This window comes from Salvia splendens, chromosome 14 (assembly GCF_004379255.2).
Source record: "Salvia splendens isolate huo1 chromosome 14, SspV2, whole genome shotgun sequence".
Classification (NCBI taxonomy): Eukaryota; Viridiplantae; Streptophyta; class Magnoliopsida; order Lamiales; family Lamiaceae; genus Salvia; species Salvia splendens.
In genome coordinates this window covers 28635316-28661416 of record NC_056045.1, presented here as the reverse complement: position 1 = coordinate 28661416, position 26101 = coordinate 28635316, and the positions used below count along the sequence as shown (strand labels likewise).

General features: G+C 40.6%; 4 protein-coding genes and 1 pseudogene across 4 annotated transcripts; 2 read left to right on the top strand and 3 right to left on the bottom strand.

Moving 5' to 3' along the window:
* Window positions 1-79: 79 nt before the first annotated feature.
* LOC121765728 (G-type lectin S-receptor-like serine/threonine-protein kinase LECRK3) lies at window positions 80-2819 on the bottom strand. The gene has a single exon (XM_042161935.1). It carries the CDS (start codon window positions 2524-2526, stop codon window positions 199-201), a length of 2328 nt encoding a protein of 775 aa, XP_042017869.1. The 5' UTR covers window positions 2527-2819; the 3' UTR covers window positions 80-198.
* A 203-nt stretch (window positions 2820-3022) lies between these two features.
* LOC121765729 (G-type lectin S-receptor-like serine/threonine-protein kinase LECRK3) lies at window positions 3023-6564 on the bottom strand. Its single transcript, XM_042161937.1, has one exon. It carries the CDS (start codon window positions 6190-6192, stop codon window positions 4285-4287), a length of 1908 nt encoding a protein of 635 aa, XP_042017871.1. The 5' UTR covers window positions 6193-6564; the 3' UTR covers window positions 3023-4284.
* Window positions 6565-8438: 1874 nt separating this feature from the next.
* LOC121763549 (G-type lectin S-receptor-like serine/threonine-protein kinase LECRK3) lies at window positions 8439-11004 on the bottom strand. Its single transcript, XM_042159589.1, has one exon. It carries the CDS (start codon window positions 10942-10944, stop codon window positions 8629-8631), a length of 2316 nt encoding a protein of 771 aa, XP_042015523.1. The 5' UTR covers window positions 10945-11004; the 3' UTR covers window positions 8439-8628.
* Window positions 11005-15844: 4840 nt separating this feature from the next.
* Window positions 15845-16690, top strand: LOC121764475 (annotated as a pseudogene).
* Window positions 16691-21600: 4910 nt separating this feature from the next.
* LOC121764474 (G-type lectin S-receptor-like serine/threonine-protein kinase LECRK3) lies at window positions 21601-24219 on the top strand. Its single transcript, XM_042160487.1, has one exon. The coding sequence runs from the start codon at window positions 21601-21603 to the stop codon at window positions 23902-23904; it is 2304 nt and encodes a 767-aa protein (XP_042016421.1). The 3' UTR covers window positions 23905-24219.
* The last annotated feature ends 1882 nt before the right edge of the window (window positions 24220-26101 follow it).

Sequence of the window (26101 nt, the reverse complement as noted above, 5' to 3'; positions counted from 1 at the left end):
TTTAAGTTAATTTCTGGTATAGAATATTTTTTTCAATGATATCTCATCTCATCTGATGTGAGTGACGTTGCTGAATTAGTTTTTAGAGAAATGATTTGGTTTGGATTATGATATAGATTAAAACCAGCAAGATACTTGAGATTATTAGAAAGAAAAAGAAACAAATTACACGAGCAAAATCGAAGTAAGTTAAGCTAGCTAGATTGTACTACTTAAGAAAGAACTCGGACTTGGAGGTATCGGAATCTCGACAGTTCCCTCCAACATTAGCAAAACTTTCTTCATAGTTGGGCGCAGCGAAGGATCATATTGCACACACCAAATCCCTATCTTCACCATCCTCTCTACTTTCCTCTCCTCCACCATCTCATCCCCAACCAAACTCCCAATCTTCCTCGATGAATAACAGTCGTAAACCCATTCCTCAAGAATCGCCTCATCCTCACTCCTGCTCCAATCAACGCACTTCCTGCAGCATATGATCTCCAGCAGCATCACTCCGAAGCTATACACATCTGCTTTCACTGTGATCGCCTGCTTCAGGTACCACTCCGGTGCAACATAGCCCTTAGTCCCTCTTATTCCACTATACGTATTAGTCTGATCTTGTTTCAGGAGCTTTGCCAGCCCGAAATCAGATATCTTAGCGCACCACTTCTCGTCCATAAGTATGTTCTGTGGCTTTATATCACAGTGAACAATCTGTGTCTCACACTCTTGGTGCAGATATAGTATCCCTCTCGATATATCTCGAGCGATCTCCATCCGTTCCTCCCAGCTCAACCGTTTCTGTTGATTGAAAAGTATGTCAGCAAGGGAGCCGTTGCTCATGTACTCAAACACCAGCAGTTTATGGGCTCCATCGAGACAGTAACCGAGGAGTCGGACTAGGTTTCGGTGATACATCTTCCCAATCGTCTTCAGCTCTGTCTGGAACTCTCTCTCTCCTTGTGTGAACTCTTTCTCCAACCTCTTCACTGCCACCATTTTCTGGCCATTCTGAAGAACCCCTTTGAACACTGTTCCGGATGCTCCTCTCCCCACCTCTTCCTTGAAGCCCTTTGTTGCTTCGGACAGATGCTCGAATGTGAATGCTTGAAGCGAAATTCCCTCGACAAAGTTAGCTCCATCGTCCTTATTGATCCTGTTGTAGTTCTTCTGTTTCTTGTGATGAAAGATTACAGAAATTGATAAGGCCAAGAGGCCTATAGACATAAGCACAATGCCGATGATGAGGAGCACCATATGCTGCTCTTTTTTTATTATTCTGTTATGGTCGGAATTGCCTCCTATATTGGGCTCCGTGGTGGTACTCACGCGAACGAGAGCTATGTTTGAGGTTCCAATAGACCTTCTGCCGAATCTTAACGGAAGCTTCTGCTTTTTGCATTGGTTGTCTTTAAAGAAGGCTGCTTCGCAGTTGCAGTCATCGAGGCATGCTTTGCTGCACTCTTCTTCGCTCATTACATTCAAATTCTCATATGAGTTATCCTCCCATTCTGAGTTTTCGACCCTTCTCATGTCGTATTTCAATCTATCGTCAATTTTGGCACAGCCCTGCGCTACGAAGTTTCTAGAACAGCCAGCTGTGTTGTTGCCAGACTGAACGTTGACGAAACTGGGAAGACACGGACATTCCGGTTTATTATCCATCAGAACGCAGAAGGAGTTGACTCCACAAAAACCTTTGGGATCACATTTGTCGAGCGTGGAGGACCATCTCCTGGTCATGGTGAGATTACCAAGCGACAGAGAGTAGATGCTGAAAATTCCTCCGACATCAAGCCTCATGAGATTGATCGACCCCTGCGTAGGGAATCCACCACTGGATATATTCTTCAGAGGCAAACTACTGTTGACAAGATAAAGGCGGCCATCGCTGTCGAGCTCTAGAGAGACATTACCACCTGCTCCGTCTGTTTCTGAGTTATAGTAAGCGTAAGGCCCTAAGCTCGGTGAGTCGACAGGATACTGCACAAGGTTTCCATCCCCCTGCATCGTCAGCTTGAAAATCCCTCTCCTGTAGTCGGTCTCGGATGCACTGGAGAAGAGCGCTTTCCCCGATGTTAGTCGCTGGCCGGGGAGGAGGATGTTGGTCGGGTGGTCGAAACTCTGCCAGATGATTCTGGACTCGGAATCGTAGAGAACAAAGTTGCCGCTGTCGAGCATTGATGCCGACGCGATGATTGTGGAGGGGCTGATGACCTCTACATCTGGGCCTTGCCTCCGGCGCAGGATTAGCCTGCCGTCGTCAGATAGTAGCAGGGAGACGACATTGTCAGGGACGGTTGGATTGGTGTCCCTATTTGCTGTCCAGACGACGGTTTTGTTGGGAAGAAAGATGCCGACAGCGTAGCTGTTAACATGAAGGGGGAAGAATCCAAAGGCGTACACACCAGAGGGGGAAGGCCAGGAGGAGTTGGAGGTGGGTGTGAGGGAAGAGCCTAAGGTGATGTTGGATGATCTTGTTTGGGCCTCTGCTGCTGTAGAAACGAGGAGGAGAAACAAGATTGTGAGGGTGGACATTTCTGTGTATTGCTTTGCTGCATTCCCTACTTATCTCTTTAAAGGGCATATTGCATTGACTTGACTCCCTTTTAAACATTATTTGTATTTATTTATAAATAGTTTAGTACTAATTGATTTTTATAGAGGGTTGATTACTCTATAAATAAAAGAGATACATCATTAAAAAAATTCTGTAATTGAAATAAATGAAATTCTTAAACCTAGGTAAAAATGGGGAAAGACTTATTTATAGGTGAAAAATAAGGATAAAATTATTAAAAAATACTTCATCCATCCCATAAAAATATGGGTGGATGAGATGACACGAGAATTAAGATAAAATTGTTAAAGTAAGAGAAATGAGGAGAATGGTATGGTAAAATAAGAGAGAGCAGCAGAATGATAGTTAAAGTAGAGTTAGTGGATAGTGAGAACTATATTATTAAATTGATATAATTTTCTAAAAATGGAATGCACATATTTTTGTGGGACAGACGAAAATGGAAACTGCATATTGCAGCAAGATCTGTCCCTCCGTTGCCAACTGTGCTACGCCCCTGCTGGCAAAATGGAAAGTGCACATATTTTTAGGGAGTAGTATAGTAATTAAAATATGATTTTTTCTTTGTAGTAAAGGATTTTGCTTGCTTCACGCGTTTTTTCAGTAGTAAAGGAATTTGAAAAAAATGGCACACGTATTTAGTTGGGTGATGTGACAAACTTATGGTCTCTTTGAATGGACTTTTATTTGTTAGTCAAACTGACTACACTAGATTCCACAAATTTGATTTGGTCTTAAACTATTAACACAGAATTTTTTAACAGATTCACATGGAGCATGGTTTTATATGAACACATACCAGCCAATAAAAGCTTTATAAAAAAAAACCTGATTTGCTTATTATATATTTTGTGAAAAGATATAGTATTATTAATTTGTTTATCTGCTAGGAGTATATTCCAACCTATTTTACTACGTTCTCTAATTCATGATTACTATTTTATTTAGTATACTTCTTTATTAATCAATTTTTACGAAGTAAAGAATAATTCTAATCATAAAACTAGAAATATAATAATCATACCCACCCTCACCAGAAAAACCCTTTTATATTTTTATTTTACTAATTATAAGAAATCCAAAAATCTAAATTCTATCTAAAAAGATCAAAATCTAATTTTCTACTATTTTATTAAAAAATCTTTGTCTCTTGTAACGTCCAATTTCAACTCCTGAGGGGAATTTCCAACGGCGTTGTGTTTCACAATGGTAGTTTCCACTCATTTCACTCATAACACACTCAAACAATTTATTCAAATTCGTATCAAAACCAACTGGGTTATTAGTTTGTATACCGTGTACGCTTAAAACTAGATAGAACTTAAGAAAGAACTCGGACTTGGAGGTATCGGAATCTCGACAGTTCCCTCCAACATTAGCAGAACTTTCTTCATAGTTGGACGCAACGACGGATCATATTGCACACACCATATGCCTATCTTCACCATCCTCTCCACTTTCCTCTCCTCCACCATCTCGTCCCCTATCAGACTCCCAATCTTGCTCGTTGCATAACAGTCGTAAACCCATTCCTCAAGAATCGCCTCATCCTCACTCCTGCTATAATCAACACACTTCCTACAACATATGATCTCCAGCAGCATCACTCCGAAGCTATAAACATCTGCTTTCACCGTGATTGCCTGCTTTTGGTACCACTCTGGCGCTACATAGCCCTTAGTCCCTCTTATCTCAGTATACGTATTAGTCTGATCTTATTTTAGGAGCTTCGCCAGCCCAAAGTCTGATATCTTAGCGCACCATTTGTCGTCCATGAGTATATTCTGAGGCTTTATATCGCAGTGAATGATCTGCGTCTCACACTCATGGTGCAGATACAATATCCCCCTCGATATATCTCGAGCGATCTCAATCCGTTCCTCCCAGCTCGGACGATTCTTTTGATTGAAAAGTATGTCCGCGAGGGATCCGTTGCTCATGTACTCAAACACCAACAGTTTGTTGTCTCTGTTGATGCAATAACCTAGGAGCCGGACTAGGTTCCAGTGATACATCTTCCCAATCGTCTTCAACTCTGTATGGAACTCCATCTCTCCTTGTGTGAATTCCTTCTCCAACCTCTTCACTGCCACCATTTTCTGCTGTAGAACAGCTTTGAACACTGTGCCAGATGCTCCTCTCCCCAGCTCTTCCTTGAAGCAGTTTGTTGCTTCGGACAGATGCTCAAATGTGAACACTTGCAGCGAAATGCCCTCGACAAAGTTATCTCCATTTTCCTTACCGATCTTGTTGTATTCCTTCCATTTCTGGCGAACAAAGATCACAGAAATTGACCACGCCAAGATGCCTATAGACATGAGAACAATGCCAATGATGAGGATGTCCATATGCTGCTCTTTCTTGATGTTGATTTTATGTTCGGGATCACCTCCCAAGTCGGGTCCCGTGGGTGTACTAACTCGAACAAAAGCGACGTTTGATTTTCCTAGTGACCTTTTGCCGAATCTTATGGGAAGCCTCTGTTTTCTGCATTGGCTGTCTACATACATGGCTGCTTCACAGTTGCAGTCATCGAGGCATGATTTGCTGCACTGTTCTTCAGTCATGACCGTATTCTCATACCAGGTTTCGTCCCATTCTGTGTTTACGACTCTTGACATCACAGACTTCAATCTATTGTCATTTTTGGAACAGCCCTGGACCGAGAAGTCTCTAGAACAGGGGGCTGTATTGTTGCCGGACTGAATGGAAACGAAACCGGGAAGACACTGGCATACCGGTGCACTATCCCTCAGAGTGCAGTAGGCATTGAATCCGCAGAAACCTTTGGGAGCACATTCGTCGACCACGGAGGACCATCTCCTGGTGGTGGTCATATTACTGAGAGAAAAAGAGTAGATGCGGAAGATTCCTCCGACGTCGAGCCTCATGAAATTGATGTTTCCTTCTGTAGGGAGTCGACCATTGGATATATTCCGCAGAGGCAAGCTACCGTTGAGCTGATAAAGGCGGCCGTCGCTGTCGAAGTTAAGAGAGATGTTAACTGCTCCGTCTGGCTTTTCAACATAGTAAGTGTAAGTCGCTGTGTCCGGCGTGTTGACAGGATACTGCACGAGGTATCCATCGTTCTGCATCTTCAGCCTGAAATTCCCTCTTCCGTAGTCGATCTCGGAGGCGCTGGAGAAGATCTCTTGCCCATTAGAGATGCGCTGGCCGGGGAGGAGGGTGCTGGTCGGGTTGTCGAAGCTTTGCCAGATGATTCTGGAATTGGAATCGTAAAGAACAAAGTTGCCATTGTCGAGCATAGACGCCGATGCGATGGTTGCAGATGGGCTGATGACGTCTATTTCTTGGCCTTGCCTCTGGCGCAGGATTAGCCGGCCATCCGAGGATAGTAGAAGGGAGGTGACGTCTTTGGGGACGGTTGGATTGGTGTCGCTATTCGCTGTCCAGACGGCGGTTTTGTCGGGAAGAAAGATGCCGACGGCGTAGCTGTTGAGGTGTTGGGGGAAGAATCCGAAGGCGAAGACGCCGGAAGGGGAAGGCCAGGAGGAGATGGAGGTGAGTGTGAGGCTAGAGCCTATGGTGATGTTGGATGGTCTTCTTTGAGCTTCTGCTGCTGTGGAAATGAGAAGGAGAAACAAGATTGTGAGGATGGACATTGTTGTTTTTGTCTGAGTACTGGTTTGATGATGCTACTTATCACTTTATAGAGGATATTGCATGAACTTGACCATCCTATATTAACCAATACTTTTATTTATCTATGAACAGTAGGTATTGGTTTAGTCTAGTCAAGACATACAAAGATTGTATTATGACATCATTCACATAACTAATAGGACATCTATCTATATGCTCCCATATACACGTATACTAGTAGTATATAACGTATAGATATATTTCGACGAATAAAAATTGTTTTCGTACTTAAATCGCTATTAGTTTTGCTCATTACTTTTGATGAAGCAATAAAACATTCTATTTCATTTTGATTTTATTTAGTACTAAAATATATCTACATGCAATTCATTAATAGCGACTTCATTTTATTAATTTTTAGCATATGATACTAATCATGCTGTAACATCATAATAAATTGTATACTATTACCGTGATTATTTTGTAGTGATCATTACAATAAATTGTACATATATATTTAGTAACTTTGATAAGATTAAACCTTTTGTGATCATTATAATTATTTTTAATTTTGAATGTGATTGCTACTTTTGTGGAAGTAATCTAGTATTGTATTTTAACTTTATAGTTTTGCTATGTGAACATGAATTAAATATAATCAAATTAAAATTTATATCATCTTCTTATAATTAACTTCTATACATGGAGTATTATACTATAATATATGTGTATATATAGATGTCTGGATGGGATATAATGTATATATAGGAAGTCCAAAAATATATTTTGGTCTTTTTCCAAAAATAATGAATGTTCTATTAGGTGAGATTAGTTTAGGTGTTCGTCTATTTTCAGTTGTCAAAAAAATTATTGGTTGGTCATACTATTTAATAATACTACCGTATGTATTTAATTAGTAGTGAATATTTTCTCGTATTGTTTACTCATTACTATATTTAATTAATTACATTCTTTATTTACGGGATCCACTCTCCCTCTTGTAAGTATAGGCCGTAGTTCACGCGTTTTATTTGTAGGACATGAATTTAGAAAAATAAAAATAAAAATGGCGTATAGTTGGGTCGTGTTATCAATTTTCTAATATTCACTCATTACGTAGACTTTGATTTCGAAGTCAAGCTGCGAGATTCAAATTTGACACAATTAGAATTTAAGGCTGTGAATTACTGAAAGCTAAGTCCACAACTACTCATATTCTAGATAGATGTTTCTTTAAGTCTACCTACATGAAATCGTTGAAAATGGAGAAATATAGAGTAATTTATTTTTCAACCCTCTCCGATTACACCCTTCATCAGCAAATATGTTTCCTACGTCTGCCATTATATATCTTATTTACCTTTTATTATATATATGAGTAGTGATAAACGTACATAAATTCTCCCTACATAATTGGATATTTTAGGTATTTTACCTTATAAACCGATTCATGATTTTTAGGTACTTGATTATTTAATATATAACACATTTATCCTTTGAGGATATATATGCTAAGAAATCGTGTATTTTTCTCCTCTCTCCTCCACATTTTTAGAGTTTGCAGTTATATCAATTTCTTTTTAAGTCACCCACTCTCTTCCATTAAATATCATAAAATATTATTTAAAAGTCATAATATATCCAGTGAAATACATTTAATAATCACAAGAAGAAAAAAATTAAATCAAAGTTTTACACTACAAAAAAAATGTCTATTTTCAAGCACCAATTTGCAAGCACATGTAGTGCTTACAAATTCTGGAAGACTTGCAAGCAAAATCGCGAGCAAAATGCAAAATATTGGTTACAAAATATATTTCAAGTACATTTGCGAGTAATTATTCTTGTGCTCGCAATATAGCAAGCAAATAGTGACAGAAATATCCGTCAATAGGCGATTTTTTTTGTAGTGAAAATGGTTAATTGAAATAATTGAGTGGACAGAGGCCCACAAATGATAAAGCAAAAAAGAATGAGAAAATGACTAATAGAAATGAATATGAACTATTTCTATGAGACGGACGAAAATGGAAATTTGGCATATTTCTAGAAGATGGACGGAGTAATTGATTTCTGCGTTGATTGTCCTCCAAATTTGGAAAGGATCTTTGTTCCTCTGCTCTGTATGTAAAGACAAATTTCTTAAAGAAATCCTCACTGCACTTACAACACATTATTCAATAATTTATTAAAACACACTCCACTCACGATACACTCAAACAATTTATTAAAACATGTACTATCATACCCAACATGCTCATTCATATACTCAAACAATTTATTCAAAATTTTATTAAAATGCATTCCACTCACAAAACACTCTTAAGAATTGTTAAATTAAAACACATTCCATTCACAATACTCTCAAACAATTTATTAAAACTTGAGTCATAACCAACAATTTATTAGTTCACGAACGGAGATAGCACACACACATGGCAAAGTTAGATGGAACTTTAAGAAAAAAAAGGATTAGGAGGTACGGGAATCTCGACAATACCCTCCAACATTAGCAGAACGTTCTTCATTGTTGGACGTAGCGACGGCTCATCTTGCACACACCATATCCCTATCTTCACCATCCTCTCCACTTTACTCTCATCCACCATTTCATCACCCCCCACCAGACTCCCAATCTTCCCCGTTGTATAACAGGCGTAAACCCATTCCTCAAGAATCGCTTCATCCTCTCTCTTGCTCCAATCAACACACTTCCTACAACATATGATCTCCAGCAGCATCACTCCGAAGCTATACACGTCTGCTTTCACCGTGATCGCCTGCTTTTGGAACCACTCTGGTGCAACATAGCCCTTAGTGCCTCTTATCCCTGTATATGTATTAGTCTGATCTTGCTTCAGGAATTTCGCCACCCCGAAATCCGATATCTTGGCACGCCAGTTATTGTCCATGAGTATGTTCTGTGGTTTTATATCGCAGTGAATGATCTGCGTCTCGCACTCTTGGTGCAGATACAATATCCCTCTAGATATATCACGAGCGATCTCCATCCGTTCCTCCCATTTCGGCTGTTTCTCTTTATTGAAAATTATGTCAGCGAGGGAACCGTTGCTCATGAACTCGAACACAAGCAGTTTGTGGTCTCCATCAAGGCAGTAACCTAGGAGCCGGACTAGGTTCCGGTGATACATCTTTCCAATAGTCTTCAGCTCTGTCTGAAACTCTACCTCTCCTTGTGCGAAATCCTTTTCCAACCTCTTCACCGCCACCATTTTCTTGCCATTCTGCATAACCCCTTTGAAAACCGTGCCAGATGCTCCCCTCCCCACCTCTTCCTTGAAGCCATTTGTTGCTTCGGATAGATGCTCGAATGTGAACACTTGCAGCGAAATGCCCTCGACAAAGTTAGCTCCATCTTCCTTACTGGTCTTCATGTAGTCCTTCCGTCTCCGGCGAACAAAGATCACAGACATTGACAACGACAAGACGCCTATGGACATGAGAAGAATTCCGATGATGAGGATGTCTATATGCTGCCCTTTCTTGATGATACTTTTAGGGTCGGAATCGCCTCCAATGTCGGGTGCCACCGTGTTTGTACTGTAGCGAATGAGAGCCATGTTTGTGTCTTCTAGAGACCTTCTCCCGAATCTCAACGGAAGCTTCTGCTTTTGGCATATGTTATCTTTGAAGAAAGCTGCTTCACAGTTGCAGTCATCGAGGCATGCTTTGCTGCAATCTTCTTCACTCATCGTCATTTGCAAGATCTCATACGAGCTATCCTCCCATACGGTGTTTTCGACTGTTCTCATATCGTACTTCAGTCTATTGTCTGTTATGGAACAGCCCTGCGCCGAGAAGTTTCTCGAACAGCCAGCTCTGTGGTTTCCGGACTGAGCGAAGAAGAAACCGGGAAGACACTGGCAATCCGGCTTGTTATCCAACAGAATGCAGAAGGCGTTGATTCCGCAGATACCTTTGGGAGCACACTCGTCCTCCGTGGAGGACCATCTCCTGGTCAAGTTGAGATCACCGAGGGAGAGAGAGTAGATGCGGAAGATTCCTACGACGTCGAGCCTCATGAAATTGATGGATCCCTGCGTAGGGAATCCACCACTGGATATATTCAGCAGAGTCTCTTCATCGTTGTGCAGCAGATAGAGTCGGCCGCCGGTGTCGAGGTTGAGAGAGACGTTACCATCTGTGTTAGTTTTAGATGCATAGTAAGCGTAAGGTGGCGCGTCCGGCGTGTTGACAGGATACTGCACGAGGTTTCCATCGGTCTGCATCTTCAGCCTGAAATTCCCTCTCCCGTAGTCGGTCTCCGAGGAGCTGGAGAAGATCTCTTCCCTTTCCAGGAGGCGCTGCCCAGGGAGGAGGGTGTCTGTCGGGTTGTTGAAGCTCTGCCAGATGATTCTCGAATCGGAATCATAGAGAACAAAGTTGCCGTTGTCGAGTATTGAGGCGGACGCGATGGCTGTGGAGAGGTTGATGACGTCTACGTCTTGGCCTTGCCTCCGGCGCAGGATTAGCCTGCCTTCACGGGATAGTAGAAGGGAGGTGACGTCTTCGGGGACGGTTGGATTGGTGTCGCTATTCGCTGTCCAGACGACGGTTTTGTCGGGAAGAAAGATGCCGACGGCGTAGCTGTTGAGGTGTTGGGGGAAGAATCCGAAGGCGAAGACGCCAGAGGGGGAAGGCCAGGAGGAGTTGGGAGTGATGGAAGAACCTAAGGTGATGTTGGATGATCTTATTTGAGCTTCTGCTGCTGAAGATATCAGAAGGAGAAGCAAGATTGTTAGGATGGACATTGATGTTTTTCTGAGTATTGGTTTGAGGCTGCTCTACTTAACATCTTATCTTAAACAATACTTTCATTTATCTATGAATAGTTAGTATTATTGATTTTACATTTATTTGTAGGATAGAAAAATTCAGTCTTGTGTCATGTCAATTACGTCAAATATGAGACAATAAGAGCTGTAAATTTCCATGAAAGCATGGTCCACGACTTTACTTATTGAATAGATGTATGAAAATTTTTGGATGTATCAAGACTGAGTCATCTCCTCCAATACAATCACCATCTAATGTAGCGATCGACTGTGTAAATACAGCGACGCTATTAAATTCACCTCTGGCCGTCGCAATAATGGTGTGGAATATGTCTCCCTCTCTCTCTATCGGCCTTAAACAAACACTCTCTCCTTCAGCAATTATGTGTAGTGTCCAGTGGCGGACGCAGGAAATTTTATTGGCCGGGGTTAGGCATGCACAAGGGTCATGAACCGCCGGTTCCGGTTCATGAACCGGCGGTTCAAGGTTCAAGAAATGCTTGAACCTGAACCGGCCCGCCTAGCTCCCGGCGGTTCCGGTTCAGGTTCAAAAAACCGGCGGTTCATGAGGCGGTTCAAAACCGCCAATTTTTTGCCTGAACCGCCGGTTCCGGTTCATGAACCGGCGGTTCAACCGAAATTAAAAAAAAAAATTATTTATAAAAATTGATTTTTATATTTAAAAACAATTTTTACAAATAAATGAATACTAGAAATTCATAATTGCCCATATATATTTGATGGGCTTACGAATTTATGAAACCATTCTTGGTTGTTTCTCTTTTATAGAGACATCCTAGAATGTTTTATGTTTCACTTTCGATGTGGGATAAAATCATTCTTGGTTGTTTCTCTTTTATAGAGACATCCTTGAATGTTTTATGTTTCACTTTCGATGTGGGACAAAATCATTCTTGGTTGTTTCTCTTTTATAGAGACAACCTTGAATGTTTTATGTTTCACTTTCGATGTGGGACAAAATATGTTGAAGTATTTTCTTTTATAACTACATGTTTAGAGCATTCATTCATCTTTTTCCAATGTGGGATACACAACTTTCTTTTGTCTTCTACTTTCTTCATGTTTTGTGTGATGTATATAAATAAAATTATTATTCACATATATTCTTGATTGATAAAAATAAAGAATTATTGAGAAATATGATTTGTACATAGAAAATATTTATTTGTATAATAATTATTGTTAGGTTTATACAATTTGTATAAGAATTATTCTTTCAATGTATAATATTATTTATTAGTTAACATATACATAAATTTATAAACATAAGCAAATCATTAATGATAAAGAACTAATGAATAATAGTTTATGAAATAATATTTGTTGTTAAGTTATAATAATAGAAGATAGAGTATTAATATAGACGAAAAATGATGGACGATCTATTATAAACTTACAAATAATGACTTTTATTCCACATTGAAAGAAAGAGTAACACATCCAAGAATGTGTAACTATAAAAGAGAATAATACAATATACTATCTTCCAAATTAAATCAAATCCAATATACTCTCATCCAAGTATTGACATTTAAAAATCAAATCCAACTTTAAGTATGGAGTATTTTTTTTTTGTCTTTTTAGTCTTTATTATGTATAAAATGTGCTTAAACAAATTTCAAACAATAAGGTGAAAAATTACAATTTTATTGATAATAAATTTGAATAAGACTAAAAATTACAACTTATAATGAATATATTTTATTTATAAAAATTAATACACACTACTTACAGTTAAACCTTTTAATTTTTAAAATATCAATACTTAATATTGGACTTGAGCATTTAAATTGGAGGAGAGTGTATTGGATGTGTTACTCTTTCTTTCAATGTGGAATAAAAGTCATTATTTATAAGTATATGATAGATCGTCCATCATTTTTCGTCTATATTAATACTCTATCATCTATTATTATAAATTAATAACAAATATTATTACATAAACTATTATTCATTAGTTATTTATCATTAATGATTTGCTTATGTTTATAAATTTATGTATATGTTAACTAATAAATAATATTATACACATTAAAAGAATAATTCTTATACAAATTTTATAAACCTAACAATAATTATTATACAAATAAATATTTTCTATGTACAAATCATATTTCTCAATAATTCTTTATTTTTATCAATCAAGAATATATTTGAATAATAATTTTGTTTATATACATCACACAAAAAATGAAGAAAGTAGAAGACAAAAGAAAGTTGTGTATCCCACATTGGAAAAAGATGAATGAATGCTCTAAACATGTAGTTATAAAAGAAAATACTTCAACATATTTTGTTCCACATCGCAAGTTAAACATAAAACATTCAAGAATGTCTCTATAAAAGAGAAACAACCAAGAATGATTTTGTCTCACATCGAAAGTGAAACATAAAACATTCTAGGATGTCTCTATAAAAGAAAAACAACCAAGAATGATTTTGTCCCACATCGAAAGTGAAACATAAAACATTTTACGATGTCTCTATAAAAGAGAAACAACCAAGAATGGTTTCACAAATTCGCAAACCCATTAAATATATATGGGCAATTATGAATTTCTAGTATTCATTTATTTGTTAAAATTGTTTTTAAATATAAAAACAATTTTTATAAATAATATTTTTTTTAAATTCGGTTGAACCGGCGGTTCAAACCGGCGAACCGCCGGTTTTGAACCGCCGGTTCACGGTTCAAGAAGGCCCTGACCCTGAACCGGCCCGTTGGAACCGGCAACCCGCCGGACGGTTCAAACCGCCGGTTCCGGTTCCGGTTCCGGTTCATGAACCGGCGGGCCCGAACCGGCGGTTAACCGCCGGGCCGGTTCGGTTTGTGCACACCTAGCCGGGGTTCTACTATATTATTAGTGACTTTGTCCTTATAAAATAGTCTCTTTTTGTTAGTATTGTGATTCATACATGAAAAGCAGTTCAATTTTATTTTTAGAGATTTTTCTTTTACCACTCATTATATAATTAATGGTGTAGCAGTGTAGGCCTAATTATCTACTAATGTTAATTTATTTTTTTCTTTCTATTTTTAAAATCCATAATATTGCTAAAATATCTACTTTTATGGGACAAGAAAAGTGTATGTATAATTGAGATAAATTGATAACTAAACTAAAATGAGAATTTAAGAATTTAGTGGTTCGCTGATTATATGAAAGTTCCTTTAAGACCCAGACTAAATGAAAGTTACTTACAACGAAAATTGAAAAGACAAAAGCATTCGTGGATATTGAATTGAAGCACTAGAGATAAATATTTCGTAAATCATTATTTTTTATTTTCTTAAAAAAAACAGAACGTAAACTATTGAGTTTAATTCACGTTAAAATAGAAGCAGCAGCAGAACCTTACACAGACAAACAGCAATGTCTATCCTCACAATTTTCTTCTTTTGATATCCACAGCAGCAGAAGCCCAAAGAAGATCATCCAACATCACCGTAGGCTCTTCCCTCACACCCACCTCCAACTCCAACTCCAACTCCAACTCCAACTCCAACTCCAACTCCTCCTGGTTTTCCCTCTCCGGTGTGTACGCCTTCGGATTCTTCCCCCATCATGTCAACAGCTACGCTGTCGGCATCTTTCTTCCCGACAAAACCGTAGTCTGGACAGCCAATAGGGACACCGATCCAACCGTCCCTGACGATGTCATCTCCCTGCTACTATCTACCGATGTCAAGGCCAAGACGTAGAAATCATCAGCCCCTCCACAACAATCGCGTCGGCATCAATGCTCGACAGCGGCAACTTTGTTCTCTACGATTCCGAGTCCAGAATCATCTGGCAGAGCTTCGACCACCAAACCAACACCCTCCTCCCTGGCCAGCGCCTCCTGCCGGGGAATGAGCTCTTCTCCAGCGCCTCCATGACCGACTACAGGAGAGGGATTTTCAGGCTGAAGATGCAGAACGATGGAAACCTCGTGCGGTATCCTGTCGACTCACCGAGCTCAGGGCCTTACGCTTACTATAAATCAGAAACATACGGAGTTGGTGGTAATGTCTCTCTAGAACTCGACAGCGATGGCCGCCTTTATCTGGTCAACGGTAGTTTGCCTCTGATGAATATATCCAGAGGTAGATTCCCTACGCAGGGGTCGATCAATCTCATGAGGCTCGACGTCGGAGGAATCTTCCGTATCTACTCTCTGTCTCTCGGTAATCTCGCTGTGACAAGGAGATGGTCCTCCACGCTCGTCGAGTGTGATCCAAAAGGTTTCTGTGGAGTCAACTCCTTCTGCGTTCTGATGGATAATAAGCCGGACTGTCCGTGTCTTCCCGGTTTCGTCTACGTTCAGCCTGGCAACAAGACAGCTGGCTGTTCTAGAAATTTCCTAGCGCAAGGCTGTCCCAAAATTGATGAAAGATTGAAATACGACATGAGAAGGGTCGAAAACTCAATGGGAGGATAACTCATATGAGAATTTGAATATAATGAGTGAAGAAGAGTGCAGCAAAACATGCCTGGATGATTGCAACTGCGAAGCAGCCTTCTTTAAAGACAACCAATGCACGAAGCAGAGGCTTCCGTTAAGATTTGGCAGAAGGTCTACGGAAAACTCAAACATAGCTTTCGTTCGCGTCAGTACAACCACTCTACCTAACATGGGAGGCAATTCCGACTATAAAGGAATCATCAAGAAAGAGCGGCGTATAGACCTTTTCATCATCAGCATTGTGGTTATGTCTATAGGCATATTGGCCTTGTCAATTTCTGTGATCTTTGCTCACAAGAAACGGAAGGACTACAACAAGATCAGCAAGGGAAATTAAGCTAACTTCGCGGAGGGCATTTCGCTGCAATTGTTCACATTCGAACATCTGTCCGAAGCAACAAACGGCTTCATGGAAGAGCTGGGGAGAGGAGCAGCTGGTACGGTGTTCAAAGGGATTCTGCAGCAGAAAATGGTGGCAGTGAAGAGGTTGGAGAAGGAATTCGCACAAGGAGAGATAGAGTTCCAAACAGAGCTGAAAACAATTGGGAAAATGTATCACCGGAACCTAGTCCGGCTCCTCGGTTACTGCTTTGAAGGAGGCAACAAACTGTTGGTGTTTGAGTACATGAGCAACGGATCCCTAGCGGACATACTTTTCAATCAAGAGAAACGGCCAAACTGGGAGGAACGGATGGATATCGCTTGAGATATATCGAGTGGGATACTATATCTGCACCAAGAGTGTGAGACGCAGATCATTCACTGCGATATAAAGCCTCAGAACATACTCATGGATGAGACATGGTGCACCAAGATATCTGATTTTGGGCTGGCAAAGCTTCTAAAACAAGAGCAGACTAATACGTATACTGGGATAAGAGGGACTAAGGGCTATGTTGCACCGGAGTGGTTCCAAAATCAAGCAATCACAGTGAAAGCGGATGTTTATAGCTTCGGAGTGATGCTGTTGGAGATCATATGCTGCAGGAAGTGTGTTGATTATAGCAGGAGTGAGGATGAGGCCATTCTCGAAGATTGGGTTTACGACTGTCATGCAACGAGGAAGATTGGGAGTCTGATCGGGGACGAGATGGTGGAGGAGAGGAAAGTGGAGAGGATGGTGAAGATAGGCATATGGTGTGTGCAATATGATCCGTCGCTACGTCCAACAATGAAAAAAGTTCTGCTAATGATGGAGGGAACTGTCGAGATTCCCATACCTCCAAGTCCGAGTTCTTTCTTAAGCTCCATTTAGTTTTACTCGAGTGTGATCTCATGAACTTTTTTCATTTTTATAAAATCAAAAATGCGGATTACCGATTGTATCCCCCCTGTTTCCTACTATAGAAAGTAGCGCAAAGCATTATTTTAAGTATATATTCTTAGTCCTTTTTTTTCAGAACGTTCTTTAATCCAATCCTTTCACCAGAATTCGATTGATATCTTCAAGATAGGTAGGTGGTAGAGAGAAGAGGCATTGTCATTTTAAATCTTTTTTCTCTGCGCTTGGTTGATTAATAATAATACCCATAAGTTGTTTTAACTTAAGGACTATTATTCATATCTATTGGATTGTGTTTTAATTCCTTTCTACGATGTAGGCTTAAAGAAAATGTATCTGATACGAGCATTATTAGTTAGATAAATTAGGATTTGCATATTTTTTCCATATCTTTGTTTTCTTGTTCATTAAGTTAATTATTAGCATTATAAATAGGAGTTATTGTAATCATTTGAGAAATCAATCAAGAATATCAATATTATTGTTCATTCTCTTCTCCAAGTGAGAAAACCGTCGTGCTCGACGGGCACTCGCCCGCGACAGACATTTATCGATCACCGATCTACGGACGCCGATCAGCCCGATAGGAGGTTTATCCTATCAACTGATGCTTTCATTGAGAGCTGGCCCTCCCACCATCTCAAACCGAAGCTACACCGCTGCCCGAAGGAAAACATTCCACGCACAGCAACTGCTTTGGTTGTCGAGTCCCGCCTGTCCGCCGAGCTCTAGCCGCCGAACAACACTACTTCTACAACGCCCGACGAGAAGGATTCCGGCGTGCCGCGTCGAAGTCAGACGATCATCATCCACCACAACCACGCTTCAGTCCGTCGACATGTCATACGACTACGCTGGCTATCGTCGTCGTCAATACGACTTCCCTCAGGCCACACAGCCATTCCGTCCCTACCAGCCGGTCCAACCTCGCCTTGTAACCAGTTGGGACCCTCCGAGCAGCCGGGTGGGAGTACTCCGTCCGCCGTCGTGGCCTGATCCAGAATCACCCTATGTCTCACACCACTTGGATCCACTTGATCGTCGCCCACGGCCGAGATACGAGCCCATCCGGTACCGCGATCGCGCGCAAGACGCTTGGCCCCGACACCGCGGTGGCTACGTCGAGAGGGGTGGCCACCTATCTGATTGCGGAGATCATCAGACCTAATTAGGGTTTGATCGCTACCCGACAACCGCAACGCAGCGGCACCGCCCAACGTGCTGGGACCCACCGGTGCAACAGCAGGCCCTCGGCTACCCGACCGTGGACCGGCCTAGACGCTCGGAGACGTGCTGGGACCGTCGCCCTCGAGAGGAGGTGAGAGCGCGAGTCCAGCCCGCCTCCCACCAGCCCCGCTACTCCACCGAAAAGCCAACGCGGGACCTGTACAGTCAGCCCGCACGTGTGACCAGTCAAACTCCGGAGCAGCCACGCCTGCCGCTAATACGGGTCTCCCAGGCGGAGAAGTCAGAACGATCCAGGTTGGGTCTCTGCTGGCACTGTCCCGAGAAATGGGTGATGGGACATGTGTGTAAACAACGCATTCTCTGTTATGCGGATGATGGGGAGGAGTTTGAGGAGAACATTCAAGATGAGAATTTAGCCGAAGAGAAAACTGATAATACTCCCACGATAGTATTCGGTGATGATGTTCCCAATGACATTACCGATGTTCACAATGATGGCGCTCCTCTTGATGTTCCAAACAACGAGTCCCCTGGAGAGTTCCTCAAGAACAAAGGGATTGTCAAGAACGACAATGAGCCACCGCAAGTGCTCGTTGGGGTATATGATGAGAAGATTGGTGAAAATGAGGAGATATTGCTAGAAGATAAAGAGGAGGATGGTTCTATTGGTGAAGTGGAGAAGATAATCGCCTCACTCAATGTTGTTCAAGTGTCATCCAAAAATGTTGTTGGAAATTGTTGGGGCAAGAAAGGAGTGGTGCTTACACCGATTTGCACGTAATTGCTTGTGTCTATGTGGATTTGAATGTCGGTGATGTTCTAAGTATGAATCATCGATCAACATCGCTCGACAAAGATGCAAGGTTGATCCCTCCGAGTAATGACATGCCATGCTTGGGCATTCTGGGAGGCGTGGACAAGCTTTTCGATTTGGCAAGGAATTTTTCCGACAAAGTTGGGTCTCCTTTGTTGATTTTTTATGGAAGTGAAGAAGGGAGACGTTCATCTGTTCTGTGTGTGTTTGATCCAGGAGGAGTTGCCTCACCGAAGCTTCTGCTTTCAACTCCCCTTTTTGCTTCGTGGTTCCCACCTTGAGGACAAGGTGGATTTTAACCGTGGGGGAGTTGATACGAACCACTATTATTATTATTTAGTTTAGATATTATAGAGATTTAGCATATCTTTTTCTATATCTTTGTTTTCTTGTTCATTAAGTCAGTAGCATTATAAATAGGATAGACTGTTATCTTTTTTATTCATTCAATCAATTAATGAAATATTTTCTCCACCAAAGATAACGTGTGTTTTCCAATCCTAATTTTGGATTCCCTCCGCCGATCCTAATTGGACGCCGGAGTATTCTATCAGCCGCCGAGTTATCTGCCCGACGGGAGCGACTCCCGCGCACAGAAACTCCACCATCGTCCGCCGAGCCTGTTGGCCGCCGGAAATTTATCTCCACCGCCGAGCGAAACTCGCCACCGGTGCTTGTTAAGGGAAACACCCTCGTTGCCCGACGGGAATCCACCCGCGCACAACAACTAGTTATGCCTTCCCACCATCTCGAACCAAAGTTGCACCGCTGCCCGACGGAAGACGTTCCGCGCACAGCACCAGATTTGGTTTCTGATGTTTTCGACTCTCTTCATTGTGTCGTAGTTCACACCTTGAGGACAAGGTGGATTTCAACCGTGGGGGAGTTGATACGAGCATTATTTAGTTAGTTAAATTAGAGATTTGCGTATCTTTTCCACATCTTTGTTTATTTGCGTATCTTTTCCAAATCTTTGTTTTCTTGTTAAGTAAGTTAGTTATTAGCATTATAAATAGGAGTTATTGTAATCATTTGAGAAATCAATCAAGAATATCAATATTATCGTTCATTCTCTTCTCCAAGTAAGAAAACCGTCGTGCTCGACGGGCACTCGCCCGCGACAGACATTTATCGATCGCCGATCTACGGACGCCGATCAGCCCGATAGGAGGTTTATCCTATCAAATTGGTGCTTTCATCGCGATCTCACCCTCCACCGATCGAATCACAGCTACGTCGCTGCCCGACGGGAATCCACCGCGCACAGCAACTAGCCATACCGATCGAACCATAGCTACGACGCTGCCCGACGGGAATCCGCCCGCACATTGCAACCAGTTATGCATTCCACCATCTCGAACCAAAGTTGCGCCGCTGCCCGACGGAAGACGTTCCGCGCACAGCACCAGATTTGGTTGTCGAGTTCCCACCTTGAGGACAAGGTGGATTTCAACCGTGGGGGAGTTGATACGAGCATTATTAGTTAGATAAATTAGGATTTGCATATTTTTTCCATATCTTTGTTTTCTTGTTCATTAAGTTAATTATTAGCATTATAAATAGGAGTTATTGTAATCATTTGAGAAATCAATCAAGAATATCAATATTATTGTTCATTCTCTTCTCCAAGTGAGAAAACCGTCGTGCTCGACGGGCACTCGCCCGCGACAGACATTTATCGATCGCCGATCTACGGACGCCGATCAGCCCGATAGGAGGTTTATCCTATCAGTATCTAATCTATCTCACGATAAGAGTCACATTTCACTTTTACCATAAATGATAAGTAGATCTCATATTTCACTAACTCACTGTATTCAGATTCTATTATAAAAATTAATATAAAAAAGTGAACCTCATGTTTCATTAATTTTTCCAACTCACTATTCTTCATATTTCTTAAAATCGTGCACAAATGTAACTCCTATTATGGGACTAAGGAAGTATAACTATTCATTCACAAGTACTCCATATGTGTATAGTTGTGGAATTTTCTCAAGACCAAGACTTCATTATGAAAGTTACAACGAAAATTGAATAGAGAAAAAAACATTCGTGGAAATTAGATTGTCACCTTTGTAGAATTTAGACTTGGAAAAAAGGCATTAAATCTGATTGAGATTAATTCAAGTAAAAAAACTTTTTTTATTTTAAGTAAAAAATACTAGTACTCCCTTCATCCCACAATAAGAGTCATATTTTTCTATTTTGGTTCGTCCTGAATCACATTTCACTTTTATCATAAATGGTAAGTAGGTCTCAAATTCCACTAATTTATTTTACTCGCATTCTATTATAAAACCAATATAAAAAAGTAAATTTCATATTCCATTAACTTTACCAACTTTACCAACTCACTACTATTATTTACATTTCTTAAAATATGTGCTCCCATCAAATGGGAGTCTTATTGTGTGATGTAAGAAGTAATTCATTTTAAAGGTTATACTCTTTACCCATAACAATACTATCTAAATATCTGATACAAATAGTAATTTCCACTGTCCCATAATAAACGTTATACTCTACCCATTTCAGTCTGGAAATTAACAGCACCACAATATTAGTCCACTCTTTAAAATAAAAGCGTTACGTTCACTTCCAATAAATGTGTGTGCAATTTTCCAAATTCCAGTCCTACAAGAAAAGAAAACGCTGACTCTTTCCCTATATAATATCCATGGAGTCAAAGAAAAAGAAAATCTGATGAATTTTAAAAATCATTCAATTTAAAATATCAAATAAACAGATCTCAGTGTCCCATATTTAAACTTTTTATCATAAGAATAACTATTACTCCATCTATTCAGGAAAAAAAAAAGTCATATTTTATCAATAAATAAGCTGCGAAAACATCAAAGCAGTACTCAGACAAACAGAAATGTCCATCCTCACAATCATGTTTCTCCTTCTCATTTCTACAACAGCAAAAGCTCAAAGAAGATCATCCAACATCACCTTAGGCTCTTCCCTCACACCCTCCTCCAACTCCTCCTGGCCTTCCCCCTCCAGAGTCTATGCCTTCGGATTCTTCCCCCAAAACGTCAACAGCTACGGCATCGGCATCTTTCTTCCCGACAAAACAGTCGTCTGGACTGCTAATAGGGACAGCGATCCAACCGTCCCTGCCGACGTTGTCTCCCTGCTACTATCTACTGACGGCAGGCTAATCCTGCGCCGGAGACAAGGTCAAGACGTAGACGTCATCAGCCCCTCCGCAGCCATCGCATCAGCGTCAATGCTCGACAGCGGCAACTTTGTACTCTACGATTCTGATTCAAGAATAATCTGGCAGAGCTTCGACAACCCGACCAACTCCCTCCTACCCGGCCAGCGCCTCCAGCCAGGGAAAGAGCTCTTCTCCAGCGCCTTAGAGACCGACTACGGGAAAGGGATTTTCAGGCTGAAGATGCAGACCGATGGAAACCTCGTGCAGTATCCTATCAACACGCTGGACACAGGGACTTACGCTTACTATGCATCAGTAACAGCCGGAGCAGGTAGTAATATCTCTCTCAACCTTGACATCGACGGCCGACTCTCTCTGTTCAACGGTAGCTTGCCTCTGAAGAATATATCCAATGGTGGATTCCCTACGCAGGGATACATCAATCTCATGAGGCTCGACGTCGGAGGAATCTTCCGCATCTACTCTCTCTCACTCGATAATCTCACCATGACCAGGAGATGGTCCTCCACAGACAACGAGTGTGATCCAAAAGGTTTTTGCGGGGTCAACGCCTTCTGTATTCTCATGGATAATGCGCCGGAATGTCAGTGTCTTCCCGGTTTCGTCTCTGTTCTGTCCGGCAACAACACAGCCGGCTGTTCAAGAAACTTCTCGGCACATGGCTGTCCCAAAACGGACGATATGAGAACAGTCGAAAACACCGAATGGGAGGATAACTCGTATGAGATTTTGGACAAGATGACAAGTAAAGAAGAGTGCAGCAAAGCATGCCTCGATGACTGCAACTGCGAAGCAGCTTTCTTCAAAGATAACATATGCCGAAAGCAAAAGCTTCCATTAAGATTCGGCAAAAGGTCTCTGGGAAACTCAAACATGGCTCTCATTCGCTTCAATACAAACACGGTGGTACCCGACATTGGAGGTAAAAGAATCAACAAGAAAGAGCGGTGTATAGACATCCTCATCATCGGTATTGTGCTTATGTCTATAGGCGTCTTAGCATTGTCAATTTCTGGGATCTTGTTTCACAAGAAGCGGAAGGACTACAACAAGATCAATAAGGACGACGGAGCCAACTTTGTGGAGGGAATTTCGTTGCAAGCGTTCACATTCGAGCATCTCTCCGAAGCAACGGATGGTTTCAAGGAAGAGCTCGGGAGAGGAGCTTCCGGCACGGTGTTCAAAGGGGTTCTGCAGAATGGCCAGAAAACGGTGGCGGTGAAGAGGTTGGAGAAGGAAATTGAACAAGGAGAGGTAGAGTTTCAGACAGAGCTGAATACGATCGGGAAGATGTATCACCGGAACCTAGTCCGGCTCCTAGGTTACTGCTTTGATGGAGACAACAAATTGCTGGTGTTTGAGTACATGAGCAACGGAACCCTCGCAGACATACTTTTCAATCAAGAGAAACGGCTTAGCTGGGAGGAACGGATGAAGATTGCTCGAGATATATCGAGGGGAATACAGTATCTACACCAAGAGTGTGAGACGCAAATCATTCATTGCGATATAAAACCACAGAACATACTCATGGACAATAACTGGCGTGCTAAGATATCAGATTTCGGGGTGGCGAAGCTCCTGAAGCAAGATCAGACTAATACGTATACTGGGATAAGAGGGACTAAGGGCTATGTAGCGCCGGAGTGGTACCAGAAGCAGGCGATCACGGTGAAAGCAGATGTTTATAGCTTCGGAGTGATGTTGTTGGAGATCATATGTTGTAGGAAGTGTGTTGATTGGAGCAGGAGTGAGGATGAGGCCATTCTCGAGGATTGGGTTTACGACTGTTATTCATCGAGGATGATTGGAAATCTGGTGGGGGATGAGATGGTGGAGGAGAAGAAAGTGGAGAGGATGGTGAAGATAGGGATATGGTGTGTGCAATATGACCCGTCGCTGCGTCCAACAATGAAGAAAGTTTTGCTAATGTTGGAAGGAACTGTGGAGATTCCCATACCTCCAAGACCTTCTTCCTTCTCAAGTTCCCCCTAGCTTGATTTACTATACAAGTCTGCTCTAATGTTTTTTCTCTCTTTTTCTTTCTAAGAATGTTCTGCATCTTGCTGGTCTTGTGTAATGGCACTAGATTGATAATTACCCGTTTAGGTGATTATGTTTTGGAGGCGCGTGTCTTGGGGGGTCATAATATTGGTGATAAGGTTCTGATTCCGCGAATGTCATTGATATCGTCTGATCCAAGGCTACCTTTCAAATTCCAAAGACGCCAATTTCCTCTGGCTGTGTCATATGCAATGACCATTAACAAAAGTCAAGGCCAATCATTGTCCCATGTTGGATTATTTTTTAAAAAACCGGTCTTCAGTCATAGACAACTTTATGTTGCTATATCTAGAGTCACAAGTCGTGAAGGATTGAAGATTTTTTGTTTGTGGGGATGAGATTGATAGTAGAAGTGATTCTACTCTTAATGTTGTATGCAAAGAAGTCTTTCAAAATGTATGAATTACTTGCTTTAGAGAGATGTTTGTAACGTTTTTGTTAAGAAGATGTTTGAATTCTATGTGTTGTTCGAATTTATAAGAAGTATTTAATTTATTTTTGTGTTTAGTAACTATCAATCTTATGTTTGTATATCCTATTCTATTTCTATTTCTTTCTCTCATATCTTTCCGTTATAGGAGATCGATAGATTAATAGATGTAGTAGTAAAAGTATGATTTTGAAATGTTAATAATCATATTTATACAATATTTCAATCGTTTTTATTGATGAATATCAAAAAATTCAACAATATTTTATTTTTAAAAAAACATATTTTATTATTTCCTGAAGATAATTTAGCCCGTGCATAGCACGGATGGTAAAACTAGTTCTACAAATGTAACAAATTTAGTGCTGTCAATTCCGTGATGTCTTGGTCTTACATATACTTGGAATAAATGGATGTTAATAGCTTTCTTGTAATAAAGTAAAATAACTGTGTTATTATAAAAATCTATAATTCATAATCACTGTTTCATTTCATACATCTTTACTACTATAAGAGCCAAAAATTAAATTAATCATCTTTCTTATGCATGTAGGGATTAATTCTAATCATAAAACTAGAATTAATATAAGCATATAACTATACCCATCATATCCCGATATACCCATTTATATTTTACTTTATTAATTATAAAAAATCTGAATATCTAAAAATTCATCCTGAAAAGTTCAAAATACTATAATTTTCTATTTTACAAAATACTTCTTAATCATGTCTTCTTTAACGTCTAATTAATTTCAAAATGTTGAAAAAATCAAAACCCTTTATTTTTCTACACAAATGCTTGGAATCTACAAACCCTCCTTTCTGTTTGTTGTGATCAGTTTCTAGATTATAATATTAATTTTCATTTGTGAAATATTTATTTATTCATATAGAAAGAAAAGCAGGGATATTAGCAAAGAGGCAACGAAATTATCAAGTAGGATTCCACGGTAATGAGTGAATTACTCCGACTACAAAAAGATCTCTGATTTTTTCAGAAAATTTTCCTATTTTTCACACTGTTTTAGAATTTTTTTCTATTTTAAAGATAATTACTTCAAGTCCAAGACGTAATGATAATTATGTGGAATTTCTTTAAGACCAAGACTTTAATTTAATGATAATTATGTGGAATGTGTTTAAGATCCCAAGACTTAAATTGAAAACACAAAAGAAATTGAACACTAGAGAGAAATATTTCGCAAAACTTTTTTCTTTACCATATTCTTACACAAAAACAGAAAGTAAACTATTGAGTTTAATCAATTCAAAATAGAAGCAGCAGCAAAGCAGTACACATACAAACAGCAATGTCCATCCTAACAATCTTGCTTCTCCTTCTGATATCTTCAGCAGCAGAAGCTCAAATAAGATCATCCAACATCACCTTAGGTTCTTCCATCACTCCCAACTCCTCCTGGCCTTCCCCCTCCGGCGTCTTCGCCTTCGGATTCTTCCCCCAACACCTCAACACCTACGCTTTCGGCATCTTTCTTCCCGACAAAACCGTAGTCTGGACAGCCAATAGGGACACCAATCCAACCGTCCCCAACGACACCGTCTCCCTTCTACTATCCCCCGAGGGACACCTAATCCTGCGCCGGAGGCAAGGCCAAGACGTAGACGTCATCAACCTCTCCACAGCCATCGCGTCCGCCTCAATGCTCGACAACGGCAACTTTGTTCTCTACGATT

What these genes read in the sequence shown, in the direction of transcription:
- LOC121765728 (XM_042161935.1), bottom strand. Translation starts at nt 2,526, where the DNA reads ATGTCCACCCTCACAATCTTGTTTCTCCTCCTCGTTTCTACAGCAGCA.
- LOC121764474 (XM_042160487.1), top strand. Translation starts at nt 21,601, where the DNA reads ATGTCCATCCTCACAATCATGTTTCTCCTTCTCATTTCTACAACAGCA.
- LOC121765729 (XM_042161937.1), bottom strand. Translation starts at nt 6,192, where the DNA reads ATGTCCATCCTCACAATCTTGTTTCTCCTTCTCATTTCCACAGCAGCA.
- LOC121763549 (XM_042159589.1), bottom strand. Translation starts at nt 10,944, where the DNA reads ATGTCCATCCTAACAATCTTGCTTCTCCTTCTGATATCTTCAGCAGCA.